This window comes from Schistocerca piceifrons, chromosome 1 (genome assembly GCF_021461385.2).
Source record: "Schistocerca piceifrons isolate TAMUIC-IGC-003096 chromosome 1, iqSchPice1.1, whole genome shotgun sequence".
NCBI lineage: Eukaryota > Metazoa > Arthropoda > Insecta > Orthoptera > Acrididae > Schistocerca > Schistocerca piceifrons.
The window spans coordinates 598,573,719-598,599,865 of NC_060138.1; the positions used below are offsets into that span (position 1 = coordinate 598,573,719).

The 26,147-nt window shown below is 42.4% G+C and overlaps 1 protein-coding gene across 1 annotated transcript in view; it reads left to right on the forward strand.

The window, feature by feature from the left end:
* Nucleotides 1-26,147, forward strand: part of LOC124802555 (ATP-sensitive inward rectifier potassium channel 12-like) — a 153,044-nt gene that overhangs the window by 105,478 nt on the left and 21,419 nt on the right. Inside the window, exons 4-5 of the mRNA XM_047263425.1 lie at nt 4,358-4,659; nt 8,252-8,468. Coding sequence (XP_047119381.1) covers nt 4,358-4,659; nt 8,252-8,468 — 519 coding nt within the window. The remainder of the gene's footprint in view (nt 1-4,357; nt 4,660-8,251; nt 8,469-26,147) is intronic.

Consider the following 26,147-nt stretch of genomic DNA (forward strand, 5'->3'; position numbering starts at 1 on the left):
AAGTTCTCTGATGCAGTTTGCTCCAGGATTAATTCCCACATGCTGTAGCACTTTCACCCTCCCAATGTTTCCATCATTAAAAGCAATAACAGCATCACTGAACCCCCCTCCCCCCCCCCCCACTTTAGTGTCTTCATTCAAACAAAAACATTTTTTGGTAAGCGAGTTCCATATCAGATTATTGAACGACTCATTGGGATTTTAAGTCTGACATTGCAGACACTTCTTCAGTAATTCAGGATTTGCCAGGTCTCTGCAAATAGGTTTTATGATATCTATGACTGCTGCTGGGACGGAATGTTTTATGGCTGTATGAACTGTTTGAGTACTGGACATTGTAGTAAATGCACCATGAATCAGGTCCAGGAGGGCAAAGGTGGTATACTGGTTTTTCATCAGTTGACAGTCTGTGGAAGAAGGTAGCCCATACTACCTGCTTCATTTTCAACAAATCCTTAGTATTATTTTTAATGGCCATCCCATAATACTTCTGTAGTTCATCAATCATTTTGTCTGTCAGCCTGAATCTTATGGTTTTACCATCAGGAAGTTTCTTGTCTCTCAAACGTTGTTTCAGCTTCGTCAGCCAGGTGCCCATCCTCTTCTGGACATGACCAATACTTTCCAGTTTTTTTGATAATCGTCCCACCATAAGGCTGAGCGGCTACTACACTGTTATATGCTTTTGAGTTTCCATCATCTAAGAACTTAGTGTAACACACTCCCCTTTCGTTCATAGATTGACCAAAAATTTCAATAGTTGCAGAGTCCTCAATAATTCCTTCATAATTTCTGTCACAGATATGCCCTTCTTGATATCTGATTTACACTTACAACGATGTTTGGTTAAAATCTGGAAATCTATTACCTTTCCAGTATCCACACTAGTTACTGCAGCAACAGAATTCTCCTAACTGTAGCCGCACTTCTGCCAAATGCCATCAAAAGCTACTGGTATGTCAGTCATATCATCATTTATTTCAACAGCTTCGTTTGCAGAACGCTTCATTGACTCACATGCAACAGATTCCACAGCAGCTCCAATAAATCCGGCATACTTGTCGATTTGACAAGTTGGGCGTGGCATATTCATCATGGCACACATTGTTTCTGCTGCAGTGTGTCCTTTGCTAATAGCTCTCAATCGATAAAAACACCTGACATTTACTTCAAAATAATTATCCTTACACTTATCAGAATTCCAAAACGAATGAGTATATTCGCAACTGGCGCAGTTAATGATAAGTTTTCTGGCTAGTCCATGTCTTCATGTAAACTAACTGGCCCTCCACATATTTTTCAACACACACACATTCACCTAACACCCTTGTCAGGATGTGTAAATCTATCAGAATATAACCCATCCTATCATTTACATCACTTTCATTTTGAGAAAACTGTGTACCACTAAATACCGACGAGTTTGCCTGAATTTCATTGTCTGTAACTTCACACACCACATGTTGAACATAATATTTCCCTTTATTCGAAAATCTATTACCCTGAAACCCACGCTTCTTAAAAACACTTCGTTTTGGAGTCACACTTTACTTTTTGAGAGATTTACCAATAAGTGATAAGTATATCATTTTATTCGGAAAATTGCAAATTTTATAATGAGATAAAAATCCGAAAATGTAAAAAAAAATCCATTCCAACTCCCCTTAATGTAGTAGATGAATTTTGTTATGTGGGAAGCAAATAACTGATGATGGTCGAAGTAGTGAGGATATAAAATGTAGTCTAGCGGTGGCAAGAAAGGCGTTTCTGAAGAAAAATTTGCTAACATTGAGTATAGTTTTAAGTGTCGGGAAGCTTTTTCTGAAAGTATTTGTATGGGGTGTAGCCATGAATGAAAGTGAAACATGGACGATAAACAGTTTAGACAAGAAAAAAGAAGCTTGTTCCATTCCAACTCCCCTTAATGTAGTAGATGAATTTTGTTATGTGGGAAGCAAATAACTGATGATGGTCGAAGTAGTGAGGATATAAAATGTAGTCTAGCGGTGGCAAGAAAGGCGTTTCTGAAGAAAAATTTGCTAACATTGAGTATAGATATAAGTGTCGGGAAGCTTTTTCTGAAAGTATTTGTATGGGGTGTAGCCATGAATGAAAGTGAAACATGGACGATAAACAGTTTAGACAAGAAAAAAGAATCTATCTAAATGTGGTGCTACAGAAGAACGCTGAAGATTAGATGGGCAGATCATGTAGCTAATGAGGAGGTACTGAACACTATTGGGGGGGGGGGGGGGGGGAGAGAAATTTGTGGTACAACCTGAATAGAAGAAGGAATCGGTTCGTAGCACACATTCTGAGGCATCAACGGACCACCAATTTAGTACTGGAGGGAAGCACGGTGGGTAAAAATTGTAGAAGGAGACCAAAAGATGAATACACTAATCACATTCAGAAGGATGCAGGTTGCAGTAGTTACTCGGAGATGAAGAGGCTTGCAGAGAATAGAGTAGCTTGGAGAGCTGCATCTAACCAGTCTTTCGAATGAAAACAACGGTAACAAAAACAACAACTGTCGGGAGCGACCTAAAGGAAATGAACAGAAAAAAATAGTTACAGGAGAAGCAAAGCCCAGAATAAGATTATCGGGAGAACCTTAGCGAAATATGATTCATCGACAAAAGCATTTTTTTTTTTTTTTACCGACCATTCGCTCAACCAGCTATTGTGTATTAATCCTCAGCCTGCGACGCAGACGAGGCAGGAGTAATCCGAGGTTGTGCTGAAAACTAATGCCTACGAATTTTTTATGTGATAATTCTTAAAGATTTTTAAATAAAACAAACGTTATTAACATTTTACATCTTAATTTTTCATGTCTACATGTTTGCAGCCCCTGCCGATAGAGGTTTCCGAATTGTGGTGGGTAACATGGCGATGTGTAACGCGACTATGTCGGTGAGAGAGAAACAGCGCGTTGTAATGAGTTTCGAACTGAAGTATTCGTCCACACATGGAGCTCCCTCTCCTTGAGCTTGACAATGTCAGACCAGAGACGAGCGCTGCGAAGGCTGCAACAACACAGCGCCTTGCGTTCACTGTCATTATAAAAATGGTTCAAATGGCTCTAAGCACTATGCGACTTAACTTCGCCTAGAACTTAGAACTAATTAAACCTAAGGACATCACACATATCCATGCCCGAGGCAGGATTCGAACCTGCGACCGTAGCGGTCGCTCGGCTCCAGACTGTAGCGCCTAGAACTGCACGGCCACTCCGGCCGGCCACTGTCATTATAGTCCTTCATACAGTCCCAACTTGGCGCCATCCGATTTACATCTCTTTCCGAGGCTTAAAGAACACCTTTGAGAACATTGTTTGATAGTGACCAAGCAGTGCAAATAGAGGTGAGGTTGTGGCTCCGGCAACGAAGTCGAACGTTCTACGGTGAAGGTTCCGACAAACTGGTACTCGTTGGGCAAAATGTGTTCGTTACCATGTGACTATGTTGTGAAATCATTATGAAGACATGAAGAATAAAGATGAATGTCAATTAAGATTGATTGCCCAAAAAGCTTTAAGAGTTTTCACATAAAAAATGCTAGACATTACTTTCCAGCATGTTCTCGTAGAAGAGAGAGAGAGAAGATCAAAAGAAGAGAGGCACTTTTCCTTACGGGTTCGTTCAGTAAGTACAAGAGTGTTACGAGGATTCTCGTCGACGTCTAGTTTGAAGCATTACAGGAGAGACCTCGCGCATAACGGAGACATTTGCTGTTAAAATTCCGAGAGCAGATTTCCCAAGAAGAGTCGGACATGGTATTACTTTCTTCCAAAAACATCTCGCGAAATGACACCTACGGGAATGTCAAGGAAACTAGTACTCATCCCACGGATCATTCGCGAATGGAGTAGGGAAGGGGAGGAGGGGAGGGGGGGAGGAACGATAGAGGTATCGGTGTTTATCCAGCTCCCAAATAATGTGAGACTGGAATTAAACAACGGTATTCGTTTCCTGATCCAAATGTTCATCCTGAACAGAGTTTCGCACAATTTTCCTATGCAATTACACGTTCAACAATACTATATGCAGATACACCTCCCGCCCCCACCTTGTCCAACTGGCAAAGTATTCCTCCAGTGCCCCCGACGTGGGCAAGACATTACACTTTAGCCTTTATTGCTTTCTCTTAAGATATAAGTAATCTAGCTCCCCATCTCTGTCGCCATTGATGTTAATGAGTTATTAAAACCTAACAAAAACAAATTCATCAATATCTGTGCACTCGAAATACTCATTACTGTTTCTTTTCGTCCTTCCAAGATTAATATGGTTTTTATCGTTGTGGTCTGAAATACTGATGTGCAACGAAAGCCTACGATAACCGTGCATTGCAGGTGCCGTGCGTGACGCAGATCTACAACTTCACGTCGTGCTTCATGTTCAGCATGGAGAACCAGCATACGACGGGCTTCGGGGCGCGCATGCCGACGGAGGAGTGCCCCGAGGCGATCTTCCTCATGTGCGCGCAGGGCATCGTCGGCGTGACCATCCAGACGGCCGTGCTGGGCATGATGTTCGCCAAGGTAGTGCGCCCCAAGCAGCGCACGCGCACCATCGCCTTCAGCAGGCACGCCGTCGTCTGCCGCCGGGACGGCGTCCTCTGCCTCATGTTCCGCGTCGCGGACATGCGCACCAGGTACCCCGAGCCAGAGATGCAATATTCCCACATATCCCATTAATTTTCTTTCTTCTTCTTTTCACTAGCGTCTATCCCGTCTATTACGGGATCCACTTTCTCAGGATTTGACAAATATTATTTTATTGTTTAACTTTGCGGCCGGGTACCCTTCCTGAAGCCACAGTCATCAAGGTAACGGAAGGGAAGAAATCCGTTTGCGCCATCTGCCCATGATTCGTGTGAATTTTATTCACTGTTTTAACTGTTTTGTGACATATTCTCCGAGGCGGAATTTGGGGCCAGCCTTTTGTTTAAACGAGCGGGGAAAATCGCCTGAAGACGACACGGAGGTTGGTCGGAGTACCAGCCCACGGGTCGATAAACCGCCGGCTGCCTATCTCGGAATCTAGCACACTACATATTACGTTATACGAGGAGATACTCCCCAACCATTGTCCGCACAGTGCAAGCTGACAATGGACGCATTGCCTGATGGGGGCAATCAGGATCACACTAGGCGCGTTGGCTGTTGGGCGAAATCGTAAGGGATTCTAGCTTATACGGTCGCACCAATCCGCCACCATGCCGGGTGTCAGCTTAGAGTGTGCGATTAGTAATGTTCTGATTTAGCGTTTATTTTGGTTTATTTATATGGACCCGGTAACACACCCAAATAGCCGCAGGCATTATCACACCACTTCCGGGATTCGGGGAGAAGCGCCGGCCCCGAATCGGATCAGCCCAGAGGAGTAATGACGTGAAACGGTGTGCTGGCCAGCCTGGATGTGGTTTGGGTGGTTTCCTACATCCGAATAGCTGAGTATCGAGCCAGAACAAACGTGCTGCCTCACATGATCTGCACACACCTACAAAACATTCGAAAACTCCTGGAGGCGGGGAGGGGGAAAACGGGTAGCGACAGGAAGGGTATCAGACCGCCCTCTATCACTAACATCCTCAAATCCAAAACTTAACATGCCGATCCCGTGATTACGGGATAAAGGGCAGGAAAATGAGAAAGAGAAAGGACCCGGCTATCATTAGGAAAAATTCATTCATTCATACGACAGAGCAGTCCAGTCAACACACTGCATTGCAGAACAAATACACATTTTCTTTTACTTCATATGCGTTCTGTACTTTTTCTAAACTACGGTCAGCAGTTCTTCGGCATGTTTATTTGCAAGAAATCACTAGTGTGATGTTACATGTTCCTGTTAGTTAGTAATATCCTGCTCGGTACTGCCATATTCTGGTGTCTGGCCTTATGATTCTTTCATTGTTACCCATATAGGTCTCCGAAAATTTTGTAATCCTACCATGGCTCTTATATTATTATTTCGCTTATGGAAACTTAGGCTTTTTAAGAATCGGTATGATCATGGCCAGTACGCCAAAATTGGTAACATGTTAATGAGGAAGAATTGCGTCTTGGACTTTCATTTTATTTACCTGGTGAGAGGTTTATACTGTAGTATTTTTGCTTTCTATATATTCGTGCGAATTCCAGCCGATTGGAATTATTTTACCCGCACACATGCAAATTTATGATCATGTAGAGTTACGAGACACACAGTTTGGTATATTCCTCAGCTTCGACACTTTTGTTAATGCATTTCCTATCAGATTGTTTTTCGCAGTATTCTGTCGGAGAATTGATGTACCTAAACGTGATCTCACGGAGCGGATTATTTGCTTATCCTCGACCTCTTGTGCATAACACCAAATATCCACGATAAACGAGCCACATTACTTTTGTTAAATTCATACATCATCACTAGTAGAACGATATTTGAATACATTTTAATGTCTTTTTCCTTAAGTAGCTTCGCTAAGTAGTTGCAAAGTGCCCTGTACTACAAAATTGTCATAACATACCAGTACCGAACCGTACAGAGACTGAGCAACTTGTGCCAGTCACAGAGGATCTGTGTCCCTGTGGCCGGCCGGAGTGGCCGAGCGGTTCTAAGCACTACAGTCTGGAACCGCGCGACCGCTAGACCGCTACGGTCGCAGATTCGAATCCTGCCTCGGGCATGGATGTGTGTGATGTCCTTAGGTTCGTTAGGTTTAAGTAGTTCTATGTTCTAGGGGACTGATGACCTCAGAAGTTAAGTCGCATAGTGCTCAGAGCCATTTGAACCATTTTTGTGTCCCTGTGACACAGTGCTCGCAGCCAACCACACTATAATGGATTCCTTGCGAAGGCTTGCGAGGGTGCTTGCAGTTGGGTGCTGATCGCTTGATCGAGGGCGCCAAGGTGCCAACAGTTGCGTATAAAGTTTATCTGTTTATGGTAAGGTTAACTTACTGTCGCAACTATGAATAAAAGTTCTTTTGAGTCACGATACACTAGGTAATAAGAGCAATAATAATAATAATAATAACAGTCATACCAAGAACTCAATTTACGTGTTCAAACCTTGACAGCCAAAAACTGTCCACAAAATATGGTCGATCCGTAGGAATCGCGTAAATCAAGTACCTAGAATTTGCTAGAGGAGAAGGAAACGTCACAGAAAATTTGCCTGCAGAAATTCACTTGGCCTACAGAATAATTCACGATATCTAAAACAAAAAATGTCACTACAACACAAATATCATACCAAAAACCCACAGTTACTCTCATTTGACATGAAAGGCCACATGTAAAATACCCCTAGAAAGGAACCTTAAATTGGAGAAAGTTTCTTAGCCCAAAAAGAAGGTAAGATGTCTACAGACTAAAACCCAGAAAAACAACAGAAAAATTATCCAACGTCGTGGCAAACATCCGAAAGGCAAGTAGTCCTGAAGCAACAAGACGTACCCACAAAGAAGTGCAGTATGAGAACAAAGCTGGAGGGAAAAATATGGGCTGAAGATAGAGAAATAAAGGAGAAGAAAGAGAGAGCTGGATAGAACTTGAGAATATTGATATAGCCAATATTTGCTGATGATAATTAGTTTATTATACAAGCAGTTTCGGTCCGCAGACCATCGCAAGGCACAACAAAGAATATACTCCAACAAAGGAGATATAATCATTCCTGATGATGGTCTGTGGATCGAAACTGCTTCTGTAAATCAGAAATTTTTATCGGCAGCTCTTGGCTGGGAATCATGACGTTATATAGCCTTCTGCATTGGTCCATCATGGCCAGGGAACATCGGCTGGCAAGTAATTTTCAACGTCAATGAAATTCCTCAACAGTCGTATACTTTAAGATATTTCATTTTATTCTGAAAGCAACTAATAAAATAAAATATCTTAAAGTGTACAGCTTTTGGTGAACTTTATTGACATTGAAAATTATATCCCCTTTGTTGGTGTAATTTCTTCGTTATGCCTTGTGATGGTCTATGAACCGAAACTGCTTGTATAATAAACAAATTCTTATCGGAAGATATTGGCTATGAAACACGTAGGATTCAATGGCACCTAGTAATAACAACAGCAAAAGTAAGTAATAGCTTCCGTTATTTGATGGTGATGGGAGGAGCAATTTCAATCTTTAATATAGTGCTACATACTGTACTTTTCCAGCTCTCAACATAACTTAGGAAGATTTTTGTGACACAGTAATGGATCGCAAGTAGGATGTCTTAAGGTGCGCTTTCGGCTACGCAGGTCTCACATCATCGAAGCGAAGATGAACATCCTGCTGGTGGGCGAGAGGAAGACGCCCGAGGGCGAGCATCTTCTGCCGTACCACACGGAGCTGCGACACGAGGTGGGGCACCGGCGCTTCTTCTTGCTCTGGCCGGAGACCGTCGTGCACCGCATCGACGCCCGCTCGCCGCTCTACCGCATGTCTGCCGCTGACATGGCTGCCTCCGACCTGGAGGTGCGTATCGCGCGTGTAGCTCGCGCATATTCATCCCTCTTGACATTAGTCTACTTTCAGAAGTTACAAGTACTGCAAGAAACCGGCAACAAGGGTAATTTCTTTTATCATTTCCTGTCCTCTCTTCCGATTACCCTGACAGAGCTGAGCAGCAGCTTGGTGTAAGGTGCCCTTCACTGGCCACAGGTCCAATCACACCACTTAAACCTCGTCCTGTAAACGAGACTATTCGTTTTTAAAGTAACACGCCTTCCATGTCAGAACTTTTGCTGTGTTATACAAGGTTGACTGAAGTTTTAACTATCACCAAGAAAAATAAAGTTACATAACCATGTTCTGTTTAGGGTAAATCAGGGTGATATGGTGAACAAAAAATTTGGGCCTTGTAGAAGACAAGAAATTGTTTATTTAAACAAAATAAAAACTCTCCTTTCACAAAATACATACGAGGTGCATTCAAGTTCTAAGGCCTAGGATTTTTTTTTCTCCGGACTGGAAAGAGATAGAAACATGCACATTGTTTTAAAATGAGGCCGCGTTCATTGTCAATACATCCCAGAGATGGCTGCACCGTATGGCAGATGGAATTTTACCGCCAGCGGCTAGAATGAGAACTGTTTTAAATACTTAAAATGGCGACGTTTTCCTTATTTGAACAGTGCGCAATCATTCGGTTCCTGAATTTGTGTGGTGTGAAACCAATTGAAATTCATTGACAGTTGAAGGAGACATGTGGTGATGGAGTTATGGATGTGTCAAAAGTGCGTTTGTGGGTGCGACAGTTTAATGAAGGGAGAACATCGTGTGACAACAAACCGAAACAACCTCGGGCTCGCACAAGCCGGTCTGACGACATGATCGAGAAAGTGGAGAGAATTGTTTTGGGGGATCGCTGAATGACTGTTGAACAGATCGCCTCCAGAGTTGGCATTTCGGTGGGTTCTGTGCACACAATCCTGCATGACGACCTGAAAATGCGAAAAGTGTCATCCAGGTGGGTGCCACGAATGCTGATGGACGACCACATGGCTGCCCGTGTGGCATGTTGCCAAGCAATGTTGACGTGCAACGACAGCATGAACGGGACTTTCTTTTCGTCGGTTGTGACAATGGGTGAGACGTGGATGCCATTTTTCAATCCAGAAACAAAGCGCCAGTCAGCTCAATGGAAGCACACAGATTCACTGCCACCAAAAAAATTTCGGGTAACCGCCAGTGCTGAAAAAATGATGGTGTCCATGTTCTGGGACAGCGAGGGCGTAATCCTTACCCATTGCGTTCCAAAGGGCACTACGGTAACAGGTGCATCCTACGAAAATGTTTTGAAGAACAAATACCTTCCTGCACTGCAACAAAAACGTCCTCGAAGGGCTGCGCGTGTGCTGCTTCACCAAGACAACGCACCCGCACATATGCTCCCTACTCACCTGACCTGACTCCTAGTGACTTTTGGCTTTTTCAACAATGAAAGACACTCTCTGTGGCCGCACATTCACCAGCCGTGTTGCTATTGCCTGAGCGATTTTCCAGTGGGCAAAACAGACTCCTAAAGAAGCCTTCGCCGCTGCCATGGAATCATGGCGTCAGCGTTGTGAAAAATGTGTACGTCTGCAGGGCGATTACGTCGAGAAGTAACGCCAGTTTCATCGATTTCGGGAGAGTAGTTAATTAGAAAAAAAATCGGAGGCCTTAGAACTTGAATGCACCTCGTAAGTAACACATTATCAGTACCACATCCTCTTTAAAGCACTACAAAAGTTAAAAAAACTTATTTTTATCAAATTCACCATTTCACCCATGTATGCCCTATGGGTGAAATGATGAACTTATTTCCCCTGCTTTTTGCCACATACGTCACTCATAGATTCATATTTTGAACAGTCTTCATGCAGCCAACGTTGGCAGCTAATACATTTGATCCTATCCACACCCTTTTAGTGCAACTGTACAGTTCACCGCACCCTACACAACAACACTCTTCATCATCCGCGTCATCATCATCGTCTTGCAATTGGATATCCAGTGCCGAGTCGGATTCGGTGTCAGTGGTAGACGCTTTTCGTTTCTTAGGCTGCTTCTTTTTCATAATTCCTTTGGTAATCTCTTTGGTTACGGTTTTTCTTTTGGTTACGGTTTTTCCTTTGGTTACGGTTTCCCCTTTGGTCCTCGTTTTTAAAGTAACACGTCTTCCATGTCAGAACTTTTGCTGTGTTTAGCATTTGCTCTACTCTTCACTGACTCATTTTGTCGTTTTCTGTTTCGCAGGTTGTCGATTTGCGGATCGAGAGTTCCGGATTTCTTTTTAAGAATAAATGTAGCCAATCCATTCCAGCAATTTCCTTTTCTCGGTTAAATTTATGATGTTCGTTATATTTCTCAGCTAGTTTATATACCATGGTACGTACTTCTGTCCTTGTCGGTGCAAATCCGAAGTTTTGTAATTTTATGAAATGTTTTACCAACTTTTTTTCACATTCTTGTGTTAGTACAGGCGACCCACCCAAAGGTTTTTTCGGAAAGCACCCGTTTGCTAATCGTCTCTTCAGCGTTGACCATGGAACGTGAAACTCCTTTGAGGCTTTATTCAGGCACATTCCATTTTGCACCGCTTTTACGGCATCGTTAAGTTGCTCCTCTGTCCAATCGGCACAGCTGGATCCTTTTTGTCTTTTGTAAAATGTAGGCATCTTAGCCTGGAACAATGGCGGTAGTTAGAACACTTACTTTTTTAATCACTGACAAATCAAACAGTACTCGCAAAAAAATATAAAAACTAATTTTTAAATTAACGATTGTATTGAGACGTCGGATAAAACACTATATAACTCTCGCATGGGATAGGAAACGCTAACATTTCATGACTTGTCAAAAACCCTGGTTGGGATGTACCTAAATAAAAGTTTTACACTTTACACATAAGAAAAGTCCTTCACTGCATCACCCCTGGCCCAGTTCACCATTTCTCCCATTTGCTTTGGGTGAAATGGTGAATAGCGCGGCAAGAAGTTCAAAACACTAGACGCAATGATTTCTGGGTTATGTAGTACATAAGCAGTATAAGAAGGCAGAATATATCAAAAAATACCCCGCAGACTACGCTACCTGAAGTAATATCTACAGAAGCATGCAGCATATAAAAATCATTTAGCATCGAAAACAGTTTTGTACAAAGTACTTACGGTTTTTAAAACGGAGATGGTTTTCAACACGTGCACATTGCACAGATGATCCGAGACTGTTGGCATGCAGACATACAGAGACAGTTGTTTAACCAGTAAAGAATTAAAGCAATTCACCAGTTCACCAGGTTCATCATATCACCCTGACTTACCTTATTTGCTGGTATATATCTACACACATTACTCTGCCACTTACCATACCACAACGATAGAGAGGCCGAAACAAAATGGGGAAGCCCAGTGATAAAGGTGAAATGGACTGGGCCTTTCTGTTTTGCAGCACCAGAAGTAGACTTTAATGGCTACAAATTAAATGAAACACTCTTTGTAAAATTCCTTCAGATCCATCTGGATAAGTTAAAGTGGAGTCAGTACGTAGATAAACTAAGCATAACTAGTTGACCTGCGCGAATAATTCGCACTGTATCCTGATCAGTCATCGACGTGTAATTAAGTAATGAAGAAGTAAGTAAATGCAAGTATTTATTAACAAAAGCCATTACCTTTTGAATAGCAGTAACAAATATTAGTCTCATTAGAAAATAAGTATAATTATGCATACAATAGAGTTAATTGTAAAACGTATGGAAAGCAAATATTCTGTTTATCAGATTAACTTAAATTTTAAAAAAATTCTTTACTTTACAAAATTTCTTTGAAAACAGTTTCAGCAATTATAATGTGTGTTACTTTTTGGCTGTATGTATCTTTAGCACAAATATAAAATCATTGAATTTTCGAGCTCGTCAAAAAGCCATGTGTTACTGTCCATGCGGAAAAACAGGTTCTGCTAGATACAATTTTGCCCTTTGAAGCGTCTGACTTTGTGCTTTATTAATGGTCTTAGCGTAGGCTAATTTTATTGGGGATTTCTTTCTTAATGTTTGGAAGAGACGGTATTATGGAGTATGAGCACAGATTTATCGGAGTCAGTGAATTTAACGGTGATGATGTACTCAAATATGTACGTTGCCACTAATCTTGCACCATTGTTTAATCACTCCCTGATCAGTGTTAATATTTCTAACTAACATTATAACAGCATATATCTTTAAAAGCAGTTCTCAAGGTGGTGAAATAGAAGGATTAAAAGAGTTCAAGATTTCTACCGGGTAAAATTGAACTTTGTTTATTTCTTCAAGCTGGACAGAATCAGAACTGAGATAAACCTTTGCCTCTCCAAATAACAAATTGGAAATGACGTATTAATTAATTGTGATTAAAATCCTCAGTTGTTGGAAATAGAACTGCCGTTAGATAGAATTTCGAAACATTTCGTTCACTGATTTCTGTGGCATTGAATACGGTGGTAAGAAACTGTCGTAAATACATTAACAACGTTTAGGATTTTTGATCGCTGCATTGGAGTAATCTGACTTTTTTCATCACCGAGACCCAATTTAGCAACTATCGAGTAAAAACGTGATCGCAATTTGTCATCATATTTTGAGTCAATTTAAGATTTTTAAAATGAGACCGTAAATATGATCGTTTAACTGTAGTTTCAAAAACGGCTCGTTCTCTTGGAATATCTAAAGACCAGTAATACTTGACGGAAATCTCGATCAAACAGAATCATTTTGCTTCCCTAAGGGAGGACACCATTCATGACGTCTCTTAAAAGTCAACTGATAGCTCTTGGAGCGTGTTTGGGAACCGCTGACATCTCGTCCCAAACGAAGAGGTCGGGGTCACAGAGAAGCCGTGCATCCATGGTGTGAGTGCGAATCGGTGAGACCGATGTGTTTAAGATGGGTACGGATAGTTTGAAAACCTAATGTGATGCGTGTCCCCCTGAACTGGCAGCAAACTGTGACACACAGTTTTATAGACAAATGTTTCACCTGGGCCTTCCAGTCTGACAGTGAAGTAACAACTGGGATCGTATTTCTTACAGAACTTAGGACTTTCTCAGCTATTGCGTTCTGTTCTTCGTTTCGCTTCTCATAAGCTGTCTTGCCATTCGTACACTGTTCTTCTACTTTGTAGGCTTCTTTTGTGTGTCATACGACGATCACAACAGGTGTCGAATGTTCAAATGTGTGTGAAATTTTATGGAACTTAACTGCTAAGGTCATCAGTCGCTAAGCTTACACACTACTTAACCTAAATTATCCTAAGGACAAACACACACACCCATACCCCAGGGAGGACTCGAACCTCCGCCGGGACCAGCCGCACAGTCCATGACTGTAGCGCCTGAGACCGCTCGGCTAATCCCGCGCGGCTACAACAGGTGTCGGCAGGCTGAATTGTTGGCAGGGTTTACCATAATATTTAAAAATATTCTCCAATCCCAATAGTGTGCAATTTTAGCCTTCAGATGACGTGAGCTGACCCTGAAAATTTTCTGAATGTCCTAAAATGTTGTCCACAACTCAGATATATTGGCAGAACAGAATACGAGTGTACATATGATGGTGAAAAGCCACAATGTTTTCAAAATATTTTTAACAAAAGCAATTAGTTTAAACTAATTGTGTAATTTTCGTCATTAGTGATGAACAAAATCGTGGACATGATGTATCAATCATTAATTTTGATTAAGTAATATGGTAGATGAAGCGTACCGACTAAAAACACCGCCAGCCGAAGTGGCCGTGCTGTTCTGGCACTTCAGTCTGGAACCGCGAGACCGCTCCGTTCGCAGGTTCGAATCCTGCCTCGGGCATGGATGTGTGTGTTGTCCTTAGGTTAGTTAGGTTTAACTAGTTCGAAGTTCTAGGGGACTAATGACCTCAGAAGTTGAGTCCCATAGCGCTCAGAGCCATTTGAACCATTAGACTAAAAACACCATTGAGAAATAATATACAGGGTCAATCAAATAGGACTTTACAATTTTGGAATGATATAGAAATTTTTTGAAATAACTTACAGAATCGATAGATTTGCCACTTTCTAACAATCACTTTCAAGTTTCACACAGAAACAGAAGTTTCACAGAAGTGTCATAATTTCGGTTCGATGTGATTGCCATTTGTGATATAGCAAACATTCCACCAGTAATCAGTTTCTTCCCACACTCGTTGCAGAAAATAGGATGTAACTTGTGCAACGGCAGCGTAGATGCGGATTTACAGGCTTATAGGGGAGGAACAAACACACGGTTGTTAGTGAAACCCCAGAGAAAGAAACCCTGTGCTGCCAAGTCTGGCGAGCGAGGTGGCCATGTGTTTGGCCCTTCACGGCCAATCTATCGACCTGGGAAGCGGCTCTAGATGAAACCTTAAACTTCCACGAAAAAATGACGTGGTACAACGTCTTGCTGGCAGTAAACCATCCCATCTCGGTCATATTCATCGATCTGTCGAATTAATAAATTTTCAAGTATTCCAGATACACAATACACAGTGAGAACGCTCCGCACCAGTGGAAGTAGCCATTTTAGCTGTGCACAATGATGGTGCTCCTGGTGGCGGAATGGTGTACTGATCCACTATGTGAATCAAACTTGAGATTGTTTGCTAGAAAATGACACATCCAATGCTGTAAGATGTCTCAATAAATTTCTTTGTCATCACAAAGTTGTAAAATCCTTTTTGACTCATCCTGTTATGATGCTCAGTTTAGAGTGTTATCGCTCAATGTGTTGGTTCAAAGTCGAGAGCGCTGGCTGATTTTGCATATTTTCGCTTCCAGTTGTCTTATAGAATCTTCTGGAGTAGTTCACCTAAAATAAATGTGGTGTTTGTTCAGCAAAAGCGAACAATAAGAATATTGTGTTAAGCTTTTTTAAGGAATACTTGCACGAAATTCCCAATAAATTTACTCCGTAATGGTTTTCGTTACTGATAATAAAAGTTGGTTTCGACTGAAATGTGGTTTACTAATAAAAGACACAAAAATAATTTTCATGTAGACCATGACTCCTTGTCTAGTGTTCAGAATAGCGCTGCGTACTGTAGTGGGATGATATCCAACTAATTCCTAATAAAGAAAGAAATTGGGAATCCCACCAATTAAAAACATTTCTCATTGACAGCTCTTTCTACAAATTATCTGAATATAGACGGTACTAAAAAGTGTCGAATTCTTTGAGAGGTAGTAGTGCTCATCTAAACAAGAAAAATAAGTCCAATAAACATGGGTCCGGAAACGCACACTTTGTGAGATAAACACGTGGTTATACGAAGCGCTGCGCAACGCTTGGTTGTGGATATTAACACAGTCGATGCACTGGTGTGTCATCAAATGTGTCGGCAGTGTATCAAGAGGTCTTATTCACACTACTCTACATACCATTAGGTGGTCTGCAGTCAGTTGTGTGGTTCGAGTCGTGTTCTAGGCTACGTTAGTTTCGTCGTGTTTGTGTGCCTTACTCTTCAGTACTGTCAGCCTTGGGAACATCACATGGTGTATTACCTTCTTCCAAGGATTCACTTACATGTTAACTGTTATTGCACTGTTTGTGCGTACAGATGGTTTAATACATCTACATTTTCTTTCTCCCACCACTTGTTAGCAGTGGAAGGCTGCTACCCGGCAACTGAAATGGATGATATGATATGATATTCTGCAATGGTGAGCCCGTGCCCACTATGCTGAAAAATATCCACAGCGCAGAGTGCCCTGTTCGGCAGACTTTTCTAGCGTCTGAGGGACAGAAGTACCCTTGCACCTCGGAAGACTGACGGTGGAAGGCACCACACAGTCCACACGTCGGACATAGAGGAGCGTTTGCTACGTTTGTTGGAAGAAACACCTGGGACCAGTGTGTGACGACTCGCAGCAGCTGAAAGCGTGTTTCACACTCTTATCTGGAGGGTACTTCATGAACAACTGCTGTGCCCATGTCATCTACAGCTCGTTCAGGCCCTAAGGTCACAGGGTCATCATGACGGACGGCGGTTCTGTCAATGGCTGTTGCAGAAGTGTGCCGCAGATCCACTGTTCACATCCAAGATTTTATTTACCGATGAGGTACGTTTCACAAGAGATGGTGATGTGAGTTTCCATAACCAGCATGTATGGGCAGATGTAAATCCCGAAGCAATTCAGGAAAGAGGACATCAACACCGATTCTCAATCAACGTTTGGGCAGGTGTGCTTGACGATAGAGTAATAGCGCCATAGCGCTACCACAAAGGTTAACTGGGCCTCATTATCTGAACTTTGTCATTAATGTATTGACTACCTTGCTGGAGGCTGTGGCATTTCAGCAACGAATACAAATGTGACTCATGCATGATGGCGCACCAGCCCACTTTCGTCACATTGTGCCCGAACATCTGACACAGGCCTTTCAGGACCTTTGGATTGGTCGTGGGCTGCGGGCAGACCTTGGCCTGCTCGTTCCTCAGACCTCAATCCCCTAGACTTTTGGTTATAGAGATACTTGTACGAATTGGCCTATATCACGCCAATCAAAGATGTACGGACACTACGGGCCCTCGTCTTCAATGCGTGATAGCATGTACAACAATAACCGGGAATTCTTTCTTACGTCGGAGAGCACGGGGATGCATTGTCATGAATGGACGCCACGTTGAACACCTCCTGTAACAGTGTGTATGGCAGAAAGTATGCATTTCTGGACCCATGTTTATAGGTCTTATCTCAGAAAGTATGCATTTCTGGACGCATGTTTACTGGAATTATTTTTGTTGTTTCGGTGAGTATTAGCAAAAAAACAAAAAAAATGGCTCTGAGCACTATGGGACTTAACATCTGAGGTCATCAGTCCCCTAGAACTTAGAACTACTTAAATCTAACTAACCTAAGGACATCACAAACATCCATGCCCCTGGCAGGATTCGAACCTGCGACCGTAGCAGTCGCGCGGTTCCGGACTGAAGCGCTTAGAACCGCTCGGCCACCGCTGAGTATTAGCACCTCCATAGTATTCGACACTTACTTTGAACAACCTGTCCAGATTCAAGGATTGAAAAATTCTTAGTGGGAAACAGTAGCGTTCTTTGTAAAGCTATACAACAACCAATAAAATTGCTATACATAGCACTCAGCATTTACAGATGTAAGAAAACATTTTCTTTACGAAATACCATTGTAATCTAGCAAATATTTAGCTACTAATAGCGGATAAACAGTAGCTATATACTAAAACTGCTGAGGCAGAAGCCTTTTTCAAGGAAGCATGTTTCTCTCTACTTTTCAGGTGATGCGAAATTGGTGAAGTGAATAACTAACACAAAACTCACATAATTGCGTGTATGAACGTCCCCAAACTCATCCTGATCAACTCGAAATACGAGTAAATTAACTGAATGGGAACGTCTTAGCATCTGCTGTGTAGTGTATAGATGTACTACCTATTACTGACATGTAAGTTTGTGCCAGACTGGGACTCGAGCCCAGACTTCCCACTCACCGTGAACGGTGGCGTTATCCACTTCAGCTATCCGTATACGCCTCATACGCCTCATGGGACGACCCAAACTTCCATACGTCACACTGTCTGCATCCCTACGCCATAGTCTCCTACAGTCATGCTTAATGTTCGCAGCATTACTCTGTCTTCCCGCACCAGTAAGGGCGAGACTATGAGGAATCGAGACCCATGATACTATCATCTTGTGTCCGCCACGGCATGTAACATTTACTTGAGTTTATGAATGAAGAGATATTAATGATCGTCAGCCGTCCGAAATTAATTCGAAATAGATTCGCTAAATGCGAATATCTTAGCGTCAGCTGTGTTAGGTATAGTAGGGATGTAGACAGTAGAAGTTTGGGTCGAAAGCGAGCTTTGCTCGGATAGCCGCAGTAGTTAAGGCGACCGCTCGAGATAAGCAGGAAATATGCGTTCGAGTCTCGGTCCGGCACAAATTTTCGTGTGTCGCTAACAGGTTGCACGTCTGTACCTAACGAAGCTGATGCTAAGATATTCATTAAGTGAATTTATTTCGAATTAATTTCTGAAGCCTGTCGGTAATGTCTGTTTATCCAGACATGCGAGTAAATAGTGTCCTGATCAGTTGACATTAGCTGAAAACATTTAAGGCAACTTTATATTCTAGGACGTACTCCTCTTGAGTGTAGAAAAATTTCAAACATAGCTTCCGCTATTCATTCCCTGTTTATTTGTGATAACAGTTGCATGTGGACGCAGTAAGAACTCGAGTGTAAAGTCTGCAGGATTAGTTTGTGACCGTGATGCTTTAAGCACGCTTATACCAGTACTGCATATACAGTTGTATAGTAGAATTGTGTATTCGGGATCGACTATTTCTGTTCACTGTAGAAGCTATTAAAACTACAAAGTGCCTCCTTAGATTGGCAGAGCACTTCTTGATTAGCAACGTACGATGTTCAGGCGTCAGTAGCTAAATAAGCGTACCGGGTATGAATGTGTGAGTTTGACAAGCTTCTTCATCCTGCTGTCAATTAAGCTGACACGCAGGTGAGTGAACAACAGTGTTGTGGCTACGTGCTTTTATTGTTCACCCGAACGTCACACACGACGGTAGCATATGATCGCAGAACAGAACCAGAAGAAACCCACCTATGCGTCACAGATATCGTGAGTCTCAGGCCCAGTTCCAACAGAAGTGGCATGGCGCAGCCGTCTGGCGGGGACGTGCCTCTGTTTCAAGCCACCTCCACGTTAAAGAATGAAGAGGTTCACACAGAGCCTGCGTGACGAAGACGCATCACTCCGTGGTCCGCGCCGCATCTCGTTGTAGCCACCAGTGGCGCACTGCAGCCACGTGTGGCAGAGACATTCAAGTAACGTGCTGCTGTTTTAATTCATTTGAAGTGTCAAAATGCAAGATGATTTAGCGCTACATCCATCTCTCTAGTTAGTTTCTCAGTATTTTTTTTTTAATTTCGGGAAAAAAGTTTAAAAGCACAATTTTGCAATTCGTTTTCTTCTCCCCTATGCAATCTTTCTCATTCCCTTTTGAGGAACTATTCGACAAAAAAACTGATTCATTCACACATTATAATCCGAATCGCAGCTTAACAATGAACTTTATCCGTTTTGTATTTTGCTTACAGTAGCTTCGATATTTCGAAAGTAAGTTCGATATTTCGAAAGTAAGTAAGTGCCACGTACAATTAGAAAAGTTTGCAGTGCAAAATGTAGTCACTGGCCGGTTTACGTTTGTTGCGTTTTAGGTCCCACACTGTTGCGTAAAAAATTGAGATAACATAGCGAATGCCATATCTCTTTCTAGTTGCGAGTAAATAAATGATATATTTTGACATTCTGCCACGACGAGCCGCGACGCGCCACACTCGACGTTATGGCCACACACTGTTCGGATTTGTGGCGCGTGTTTCTCTTTTATGTCTGATTTATGTAGTCAGTTACAACCACATTTTAAGTCAACATTACATCAAGAGTTATTTTCATTTTAAAACAAGAGGTAGACAATGGCAGATCCAGCGGCAAAGTTAGCTATGTAGTGTATATATGAATTTTTCTTGTCTGCAATAACAGTTTTTTTCATTGAGGCCGGCTGGTGTGGCCGAGCGGTTCTAGGCGCTTCAGTCTGCAACCGCGCGACCGCTACGGTCGCAGGTTCGAATCCTGCCTCGGGTATGGATGTGTGCGATGTCCTTAGGTTAGTTAGGTTTAAGTAGTTCTAAGTTCTAGGGGACTGATGACCTCAGATGTTAAGTCCCATAGTGCTCAGAGCCATTTGAACCATTTTAGAGTTTCATTGACAAAACTTTCAGTAAATGATTTTCTTCACATATTGTTGAACAAATGGCTTGGTACTTTGCTACTGATATAACTGAAATATACTGTGATCTGGGTACTTTATTCTTGTCACTTCTTTACTGGCAGGAGCTTATCATACAAGATAGGGAAAAATAAAATGTTATCTAGCTGCAGATTTCTTTTCCTAGTACCTCTAGGCTTCTTTGCAATGCTTTGAAAATTCCATGGTTGCTGAATACTATGACTTTTTCTTCCACTTCAGTATAGTAGGGGTGTCAGATAAAATGTGTAGCCAGCCATACTCAGTTACTATGAATGAGCCTGTGTGCAACACCTGGTCTAGTGCCTTGAAATTATCTGGTTCCATCTTGCAGACAAGGATCCGTTGTCCTTGGCATTGGCAGTGACTTGAATACAGTCGTCTTGGTGAAATGGTGTTTTGTTCCTCTTTATAAGGGTAAATTCTCTGTCACTATGCTACGTAACGAGAAATTTCTGGTCTACAGCAGTCAATTATATACGGGTGATCAATTGTGAAAATACGTCCTAGTATTTTCATCATCTCTCACAATATCTGCAATATTTAGGCTTAACCTACGTTCAAGTGAAAATCATACGAAAATAGAAATAATTGTGATCAAAACATTCCATTTTCGTTGCCTTCCTCTAAATGCTGCCCTTCGCCCTTCACTTTGTCTAACACAATACAGAAACACTTTTGAAACACACAAATTCTGGAAAATACATTTTCAGCTCTTTCTTTACGTCGAATATGCCATATTTCATCCCTTTTTTCAATCATAATTGATGTAAGTTCTTCGCAGTTTAACATTTACGAGTTGTAAAAGATGCAGTGCATCATTATCTTCGTCTGATGAAGACGTCTGATGATTCCTCCAACAAGCAAACAAGATATGAGCTACGTACACTGGTCCAACAGGATGGCTCCCTAGGCCAAAATCCTGCTGCCATCGCCAAACGGCTACTAACTGCAGACTTCAAACTGATGAAACTGTTATGGCGCCAATGTAAGTTAATCTTAACAGAATGATGTGGAAAACTTAAGAACGCAAGTTGCTTTCGCATGCTGTCTCACTCCGAAGTAACATAACTCGATGAAACTTGGACCATATATAAAAAGGGCTGCTACAGTATAGTACGAAACGTAACTGAAAGAAAACCAATTAGACGAACAGAACTGACACTTTTATTCGACGAGAACAGTACTGAAATCACCGCGATTTATAATGGTCCCCTGGACATTACAAAGAGTGGAACATGGTTCTTAATATGGTGTATGGTCGACAGGGACGAAATTGCATGCTATACAGCGAGCCCCGATACTGGCCACAAGGTTGGTTAGGAGTTCTTGTGATAGGCCGTCCCATTCCTCCACCAGCGCGGCTAACTTCCGAATACTTGTTGATGCATGTGAGCGTGCTGCAATACCTGCCTCCAACGCATCGATGGGTTTTAAGCCGGGGGAACCGGCAGGGAAGTCCATTCGGGAATATCCTCTCTTTCCGAGAGCTTCTCCACCTGTGCTGTTTGATGTGGCCGTGCATTTCATACATAAAAATGAAATCATGGCCCACATGGAAGGAGTACAGTGTCACAATAGCGTTCGCCAGTGATTGTACCGTGTTCAAAGATCTGTTGGTCAATAAATCCATACAAAATTGTGCCTCCCCACACCATAACACCTGAGCTACCACAACGGTCATGCGCGCCAATGTTCCTTGGTGCACTACGTGTTCCCTTGTTCGTCATATGACGGTATGTCCATAATCACTGAGCAGACTAAACCTGCTCTCATCCGAGAAAAGCACGCGACTCCACTCCTCATTGGCCAGTCCCTACGCTCTTGACGCTATACAAACGGCGCCGCCAATGGCCGGATGTCAACCGAACAAAACTTACTGGTCGTCGGGAAAAGAGGCCATTCCCATGCAGTCGTCGTGCCATTATGAAGCGTGAGATTGACTGCCTTGCAGTTCTGTTAATCGTAGCTGCAATTGCACCCGCTGTTCGACGTATGTACCTTCATGCCTGTTGTACAACGTACCTGTCAAGCGCTGCTGTAACAGACTGTGGTCGTCCACCTCCTCTCTTTCGGGCAGCAATGCCTGTGGTTCGGTATGCTTCCCACGCGCTGAAATAATGCTGTGAGCAATACCAAACTCTTGGGCTCCACTCATCACACCTTGTCTTCTTCCACCTTCCCGACGATTGTTTTCCTCTTGAAATCATACGAATGTGTTCTCTAGACACCACATAGACATATCACAGAAATTAAAACAATAAATAAACGCGTGTGAAGTATGTTACAACAAAGGAATTCAAAGATCAAAACTTCCAAAATGGAACGAAACTTCAACAATATTGAAACGTTATGTTTTGACAGAGCACAGAGAAACTGTGTGATTGTGAAAACGTTGCGTTAATTTGTTGCAGCTTATGTGACAAACTGTTATGTATTCATCATTTCCTTGAGAGTGATCAAGTTCACATTCACACTAACACCTAAATTGGGCAAGGAGGCGTGTCTCACTCACTTACCAGGCATACAAATTAGGTGCCTCGATAAGCGATTCCTATCATATAACACACTTAACTAGTAGGGATATGGGGTTACGACTCCAGGTTTGATATCAAATTGATATGCAAATTAATTAAATTGATCAATTAATCACCTACCAACAACGCTCACCCCAGCCTCCGACCACGCCCACTCTCATCCCCGGATGACATCACATGTTTTTCTCAGCCTGCATGTCGGTCTCAGCTCCTTCCCCACCCATCCTCTCCACCCTCCCCACACCCACAACTTACCCTATTGGCGGGAATTTCGAATTTCGGCGGGAATTTCTTTGGCCGAGGGCTGTGCTAACGTCCCACCCCACACACTCACCTACGACTTGGCGTGAAATTGAAATTGGCGGTACTCTTTCCGGAACTCAAACCCTGGTTCTCCTGGACGGAAAGCCCAAGTGCACTAACCTAACACAATTACACCATCAGAGGTGCTTGGCATTGACGGGAAATTAAAATTGGCAGTGCCCTTCCCGGGACTCTAACACTGATTCTACTGGATCGAAAGTGCAAGTGCACCCCCCAACACATGGAAACTGTCCAGATGCAGGAGAGGAAGGTAAGGTTAGTCTACTTTACTTATTTTTGTTGGGAAAAATGAAGTAAAGATAGGTCCTAATTATGTAAATGATCATAAAGACCAGGCTAATTACACAACTATATGTGTGGCGCTGCACAAGGACGGCCTAAAATCGCATATAGATCTCAAGAATTTATGATACCGTACAATTGGTGTTCTACTGATGGGAAAAAATTTCGAAACTACTGACAGACACACACAAAATCTACCATTCACCTACGAGCTTTTTAGGAAAAAGGCAGGGGTGTAAGGTACTATCTTTATTATTTTTGGTGGGAAATACATTCAACTGATAAAATGCTGCTATTGGACAGAGGAGTTTAAAAATTGTATTACCTGTATGCGTACAGTATCTATCTTTGTTTGATGTCAAAAGCCACCCTACAACTCAGGTAATCGAAGCCAATGCACACTATCACAACTGATGGAAAAAATGCATCACAGTCCTAATTACACTTCGAAATTGTCGTAAAAAAACCAGCACTGATAATGAACGGGGCATAATGCAATATATTACTGGGGAAGATGGCGTCCAAAGAGATTGTAGAAGAGGCACTAGTTGAATGTGCATTTTCCTCGATGTACAATCACAAACTTCCAAAAACTGAGGACCTCTCACCTCCCCTCACGCCTCTCCCCCCCCCCCCTTGCCTCCCTCTATCCACCTACAGGACGGATGCAGGCTTTTTCAAACGGCCACTCCTGCAAGGCCGCTGGCCACACCAGGAATACCGACACCGTTCGTCGTCACTCACGACACGCGGCCTGCCTGAGGCAGCACCACTTAGCACAAAAGCGAAATTTACCAGCACAACCCCGCCCCTCCGGAGAAAGCTCCAGATGGCTTTTTAAAAAGTCAGCTGCTTGCAAAACAGGAAGCCCCTCCCACCTATAGCGAGTGCAGCCTCACACCGCAGTCGCTTCAGTACAAAGTGTGATGCTGGCATTCCTAAGAACAAAGCCATGATAAACGAGTTCTATCCCAACCGAGGGTTGTTTGTCTAAAGGGACAGCCGTGACCTCTTAGGGAACTCGCCTGCAGCAGGTCACCGTTCTGCGCTGGACTATTTAACGTCAATGCGACTCCTGTAATAAAGCAACTATTAAAAATTGGAAAACACAGTCACGCTGATAAATATCCACTTTCCAAGAAAATAGGCAAAGTCCGTTTAGTTTTAGTTTTTTTTTAGCAAAATTCGTATAGTTTTTATGTTCAACTGCTGGATTCTATTCGCATCTCATTATGTTGTGACGTCCAATGAAGTGTACCGCCACCTGTCACAAATGATCAGCAGACACATGTCCACCCTGCGTAAAATCAGGAAAAGAAAACTTTGACTATTTTGCTCCGAAAATTACCGATCACCGCAGAATGTCCTTGTTATCTCGAAACCATCATCGAAGTACCTAAAGAAAAAGTGATAATTTAAAATCCAAAGAAAAAAATCTCTATTGAGCCATTTCAGCGTGTTGAACAAACGACATGACCTGAGAGCGTTTATTGCGTTCAGTGTCTGTAAATAAACCGTCATGCACGTGTGTACTACAAACATTTCAGACAGTCTTTCACGCCATTGGCTCACATGTTGGAAAAAAACACATTCATTTTACGTTCAACAACAAGAAGCTATAATTCAAGAGGACATAGCTGTTTTGTACACTATGACAGGTCCCGTTTTATCAATGTGATGCTATATCATACTAGCATTTACGAAACAAATCGTGAGAGTCTGTCTCGCCCTGTGTAGGTGGGAGATTGAAATTCCATTAAAAGATATCGCCACAACGAAACAGAAAAAAGAAACGCTTGTCAAGACTCATTCCGTGGTGCCCTAGCCATCTCGTCCACCCACCAGGTGTCATGTCATTGATATCAATTTGATAGGCTAAGTAATAAATTGATCATGAGAGTCACTTTGCATGACGAGTAACTTTTTCTTTTTCAGGAGTCGGATTGCACTCCACAGGTAGGGCAACTGGGAATCCTCGGAGGGAACACCATGTTCTGTTCAAGGAACGTATAACACCATTGAGAAACGACGTATGAAGCTGACCACAGAGGGATTCTACAGCCCACATTATACATTTCACGTAAGGACCGCACTATTAAAAACAAGATCGTTGCGACTTTGTTATCCTCACCCTGAAAAAAAAGCGGTTTTGAGTCTACAGGCACGTACGGTCGCTGACAGCGTTACGCTTTGTGGTAGAAATGCAGACCACGATTTGGAATCAAGTCTATCCATTCAACCACATATTTGTTTGGGTCCTGTAGAGACGCGTTTTAATGATTACAGCCACTGGTGAACCATATTCGTACCACTCTCATATCTCGAAACGAGTCATCTTTTTTGTACCTATCTGCTAAGAATCCCATAAAGCAAAAATTCCAGCGCTGTTTTTTAGACATTCAAGCACGCCTGCCCAAACGTTGATTGAGAATCGATGTTGATGCTCTCTTTCCTGAATTTCTTCGGGATTTCTATCTGATCATACATGCTGGTTATGGAATTCTTGTACATGGGAATGAGTATATGGCAGCAAGAGGAATACAGGAAAATGTTTTGATGAAAGCACCGGTAAATGGAGAAAGAGATTTTTATTTTTCGTTGAGGCAACGTTTTCCTGTGTGTCTATTGAGGTAATGGTGACACACGCAAGTTGACTAATGATGCTGTCTAGAGAGAGAGGGACATGTT